This window comes from Lipotes vexillifer, unplaced genomic scaffold, assembly GCF_000442215.2.
Source record: "Lipotes vexillifer unplaced genomic scaffold, Lipotes_vexillifer_v1.1 scaffold1179, whole genome shotgun sequence".
NCBI lineage: Eukaryota > Metazoa > Chordata > Mammalia > Artiodactyla > Lipotidae > Lipotes > Lipotes vexillifer.
The window spans coordinates 200,976-206,872 of NW_006783890.1; the positions used below are offsets into that span (position 1 = coordinate 200,976).

Sequence of the window (5,897 nt, forward strand, 5' to 3'; positions counted from 1 at the left end):
ACTTTTTCATTGATCCTGCCACTGAGAGCCATCTGTTTTGTTAGGCCTAAGTAGATTCACGTATACAGTCTGCACTGATCTCTCCCAAGTGTGTATTTCGCTGGCAGTGTACAATGCTGATAGATTTTCTTGACTTCAAAAGGGCAGATGAGACCACATGTTAACAGAATACCCAGGAAAAGTAAAGTGCTTATTCAGGTGTCAGACTTGACAGGAAGATAATTCATTTGCTAATGGCTATTGTATACAGAGTATTTGAGTGTTTGCAGAAGCAAAACGAAGTTGGTTTTGCCTTTCAAGAGGCCAATGCCCAGCTGGAGAGAGGATGCTTGCTTCCCAGTAGTATCTCCTGGTGAGATCAACTTTCATTTGACTAGCTGAGCCCACAGACATAATGTGATGATCTGTCCTTCCATCAGGTCTGGAACCAGGAATCGAGTACACAATCCAAGTCATTGCCCTCAAGAACAATCAGAAGAGTGAGCCTCTGATCGGGAGGAAAAAGACAGGTAAAGAGCACCTTCCTCGGTGGTTAACAGGGAGGATGGCCAAAACAAAACTAATTACGAATGATTCATTTTGCAGGGAATAAGTGCTCCAGGTTTCGATGCATTTCTCATGAAACTTTTTTTTTTTCTCTAACAGCATAGCATGTATGCTGTGCTCTTTGATAGCAGGAATAAGCTAACCATCTGCAGAACTGTTTTATTTTTTTCCTAGCCAGTCTATATAAAAGCCTTTTATTCATCTTTTAAAAATTCAAACCGGATATTAAAATGTAAAAACCAAGCTGCGATCGTTGCTGTCCTTCTGTACATTCTTTTGAAGTTAAAAATGTTTTTATAAGAAGGGGGAGGGGAGGGAAAAATCTTTCTCATTTGTCTTTATTTATTATTTGGTTTCTAAAACTTCGAACTAAATAATGTCTTACTTTTTTATCCAATTTCAGTTTAATCTGAAGAAAATGCTTTATTTATGCTGATAGGAGAATTTTAAAATAAATTTTATGTGTGTATTTTAATCTGTTCTTAGCATTTCAAACTATGAAAAACTACTGCACCAAACCTCTGGAATTCTCATACTTCAGACGCTGATATAATTAGTCTGGATTCTAGTCCTCATAACATGATTCTCAAGTGAAAAACAGAAAAAAGGCTGCATATTTCAGTTCCATTAGGCTTAATTTGAGCAGAGGCAGCTTCTATGGGGCTCAGCGGTTCAAAGCTTTGTGTGTATGATAAATTCATACTAACACTTTTTTCGTTCCAAACTATAAAGAAAACTTTGAGAAAAATCATAAAGATTTCTTTCTGGAAAAAAAGTGTTTTGTGACCTAAGAACTGCTAATTTTCCAGGAGCTTTGATCTGATTGAAAAATAGTCGTTGTTGCCTGAACTGATAACGGCTCCCGAGGCTACTTCCGGGAGCTTAACACGCTTTGCTTTTTTTGGCTCTAACCTCTCTTGGCTAGATGAGCTTCCCCAACTGGTAACCCTTCCACACCCCAATCTTCATGGACCAGAGATCCTGGATGTTCCCTCCACAGTTCAAAAGACCCCTTTCATCACCAACCCTGGGTATGACACTGGAAACGGTATTCAGCTTCCTGGCACTTCTGGTCAGCAGCCCAGTCTTGGGCAACAAATGATCTTTGAGGAGCATGGTTTTAGGCGAACCACACCGCCCACAATGGCCAGCCCCGTAAGGCATAGGCCAAGACCGTATCCACCGAATGTAAATGAGGAGATCCAAATTGGTCCTGTCCCCAGGGGAGACGTAGACCATCATCTCTACCCTCACGTTCTGGGACTCAATCCAAATGCTTCTACAGGACAAGAAGCTCTCTCTCAGACAACCATCTCATGGACCCCATTCCAGGAAAGCTCTGAGTATATCATTTCATGTCATCCAGTTGGCATTGATGAAGAACCCTTGCAGGTAATTCATGTTTCTCTTTACTTCTGGGCAGCCTGGGAAAAAAAACTAAGCTAGGCTACTGAAGTGACCAGAGCTCTGATGTCCAGTGGCGTACGTCTAGAACCTCTTAGAAAGGTGGCGTGCTTAAGTCCTGATTTTCTTTTTTAATCTCAGTACGGCTCTACTTTAGGGGATGTTCCAGAGTGTCATTAGCTTTCTTTTAGTAGAGAATAAAATCATTTCTATTATTATCGATCATTTGAGGTTCCATGGTAATATAGACAAAGAATGATCTTAGAAAAGAGAGAGAGAGAGAGATTCTGCCTGAATTTACTTTTGTCCAGGAAGGGCTAAAATGCCATCATTACGCTTTGTCCTTGAAGAATCCCATTATCTACAATATGTCAAAGGAGAAAGAGCTTGGCTGAAGCTGTGCCTATAAGTGATTGATTCTCTCACTAAAACTTCTATGCCTTAATTTGTCTTGCTGATATCAATGTTCACTGTTTTCTTCTTTTTAGAAAATGGCAGACTTTTAAAAACTGACTACACTGTGGAGGACTTATGAGCTTAGAAACATGAGTTTGGCAAAGGGTTTGAAGGACCCCACGTTGGGGTCAGATGTCACTTGTGTGGGATGAATGTGTATCCCACATAGCGCAGTGTCCATGTTTTATGTGAAGGGGGCATGGCCACGGCTGCCAGTGGGCTTGCCCAGACTGCAACTACAGCAGGATGAAGAGGAGGCTGTCTCTAGAATTAGTGAGGGTTCCTGGTAACTGTGGAGCACGTAGGGTAGATTTTTGGCAGGAAAATCTGTCACGTAGAAATGATAGCCCCTCACTCAAGCTCCATTTCTCTCCTTCTCTGGTTGGGACCTTTACACTCTTCATCTTTGTCTCCCTTTGCTTTGTTTACACAGTAAGAGTTACTGAGAAGAGAATAGGGAAAGTCATATCAATTCCTCACTATAATGCTTTCTCCCCTACTTTGGATGTGCTAATAATTGCAGTTCCGAGTTCCTGGAACTTCTGCTAGTGCCACCTTGACGGGTCTTACCAGAGGGGCCACCTACAACATCATAGTGGAGGCAATAAAAGACCAGAAGAGGCACAAGGTTCGGGAGCAAGTAGTTACCGTGGGCAATTCTGGTATGTGAACATTGGGGTTATTTGGGCAAAAGTTCTAGACTACCCCAGAGATGCTTCCTCAAGTGACTGTTCCTTTCTTGCTGTTGTCTTTTGACTTTAGGAAATAATTCCATGAAGTAACTGAGCAACTTTAAATTCAATTATTTTCTCCTCAGAGTATCATAGTATCTTATAAAACACATACATAAATAGAGTCTCAAACAGTGATATGATGATAGACCCGGAAAGGACTTCAAATATTGTTTGGTCCAACACTGTGAGTCCCGGCTAGTGAGTATCTGGGTTGATATAGGACACAAGTCTCCTGATCTCTGTTCCCAGACCCTCTTCATCTTACCAGGTTGCTGTCCTCCTAAGTTTTAAGTACTGAAAGTGATTACCTGTAAAGGAAATTCCTTATCTGCCGACATCAGTGCCTGCTGGGTTTTGGTCCTGATGTAAAATGCTACCAACATAGCCCATTTCTGTCCAAAGAGCTCCCTTATTCCCATGTTATTTCATGATTATATAGGCCTAAAACCACAATGAAGTTAAATGGTCATTGACTCTTTGTAGCACCTGGAAAGTTCAGTTAAACCAGTAGTGTATCACCCGGCTTTTCAAACTCCAGCAAGCTGGAGAGTCATCAAGAAACATGAGATAGGGAATAATCAAAATCATGAATCTCAAATTTTCCAACTGGAGGGTTCTCCATTCCCCATCAGCAGGGAGGGCTGAATTCTGTCTGCCAAGTGACAGGCTTTATTCCTCGGGCCAGTTACTTAACCTCAGCCTCCTTCCTCATTCGATAGGTGACTGTGTTCTTTTACATGTATAAAAGCCTGTGAATTAAGCAGTTTATTTTTTTGGGGGGGGGTGATTATTTTGTGCTTATTGTGTTATATATCCATGGTAATGCATACTTTTTTGCTTCGTGTGGTTTTGCTAGTAGAATGCCATGTGAAAGGAATTTTCAAGAGCACAAAGGTCTTTGTGCTTTTTCCACATCATTTTTTTAAAAAAGATTCCATCTCCAGAACTTTGGTCAGGTGGAATTTTAACTCCTGGCTATCTTTAGGAAGGTTATTGAAACCCCTCATAGCAGTTTAAGTTCCTTCCATTTTTCTTTCTGACTCCTTATTCCCAGCAGCAATATTCTGCATTCTAGCCAGGTTCTCCCAGCTTTGAGACATTTCAGACATCTTAGTTTCAACAAAACTCTATTTTCTTCCACTGTGATGCCTTTCAAAATATTACACACTTCAAATATCTATTGCTTTTGGGCTTTTGATTTTTGCACTGTGAAAAGAAATATACACAGTGGGATTCAAAGTCACAGAAGTTAGTTTACTTAATTTTTAGAGAATAATTTGAAGCATGCTTTGTTTGCATAGATTATTTTAAAATAAGCTTTTTCCCCAAACATAAAGACCAGATGTTAGGCAACATGAAGAGATTCCATTACTTAATTTCTAAGCCATCGATATCCCATTGCTTTCTCTTATTTGGAACAGTTGGTTTTATTGATAGAGTAAAGCAGTCTGACCATCATGAAAAGACTGTACAAAATCTAGGCTTTTTGCACTATTATACAAAAAAATGCGATCACATTTTAATGGTATATAAAACTGTGACAACTTTTGCATTAAAAGCAAAAGATGCCCTCTAATAATTATTCTTTATTTGGTGAGCACTTTCTAAGTGTTGGTAATAGGCCAGTGCTTTGAATTCATGATCTCATGTAATCTTCACAAGATCCTGAGTAGGTAGAGAGATTTTTATTTTTATCCCCACATTACAGAGGAGGGAAATAAGGCAGAGAAATGTTAAATAACTAGCTTAGGGTCACTCAGGTACTGATGGAGAGGAATTTCCAGCCTTCGCATACCACTGAAGTTCTTAATTGCCTCATGATCTGTTCCATGTTATATAGACTAGATTTGCTAGAAATGATTTTTTTTTTTAGAACTGAGGGCAAAAGTGAAAGATGGGCTCCTTTTAAGAGGCTTGTGGCAAGTGTTCACTAGCAAAATCTAGGCATTGTTTATTAGAGCAGTTGATGCACTGATAGAACAGATGAGTGCTTTTTGTTTTTGAATAAGTCATTATGTACAATAATTCAGTTCTCTTCTTATGGTCCAAAACCATAATAAGATGTCTTTTTCTTTTTCTTTTTTTTTTTTTTTTGCCTTTTTCTCCTTTTCTTCATGTAGTTGACCAAGGCCTAAACCAACCAACGGATGACTCGTGCTTCGACCCCTACACGGTTTCCCATTATGCCATTGGAGAGGAGTGGGAGCGATTGTCTGAATCTGGCTTTAAACTCTCATGCCAGTGCTTAGGCTTTGGCAGTGGTCATTTCAGATGTGATTCATCTAGTGAGTAGCTTGCTTTGTCCACCTCTTGCAGTTCCATGCATTCTCACAATGTGCCAAAGGAGGAAGCATGTTTGGCAGATGCAACCTCTTCCAAACATGAAGCAAACGAGGAGAGACTGCTTGACTCAAAGTAACATTTTGCATCATATAAAAATGATGGGAAATTTTACTTGTTGAGTATTGCTTCATCTCAAAGGTTGTATTTCAATATGACTATTAAGTAAAAATAAATTTGCGATGGTAATATGATTTAAAAAATTTTTTTGTTAAATGAATAAAAAGTCAAACTCTTTGGAGCCAGGTCTAATGAAGGGTATCAGAGACAAAACGGAACCTCAAGTCTCTTTTAATCTGTAGTGTTGAGTGAGCTCAGAGGTGAACATTTATACTTACAAATATTCTATCTCTTTCAACACAAACCAAATATACACATATCATAGTATACACGCTCACACCCACACACACACTCTTT

At 39.5% G+C, this 5,897-nt stretch overlaps 1 protein-coding gene across 1 annotated transcript in view; it reads left to right on the plus strand.

Moving 5' to 3' along the window:
• Positions 1–5,897, plus strand: part of FN1 (fibronectin 1) — a 70,439-nt gene that overhangs the window by 58,449 nt on the left and 6,093 nt on the right. The window contains 4 exon segments of the mRNA XM_007456408.1: positions 420–509; positions 1,472–1,938; positions 2,930–3,068; positions 5,261–5,425. Coding sequence (XP_007456470.1) covers positions 420–509; positions 1,472–1,938; positions 2,930–3,068; positions 5,261–5,425 — 861 coding nt within the window.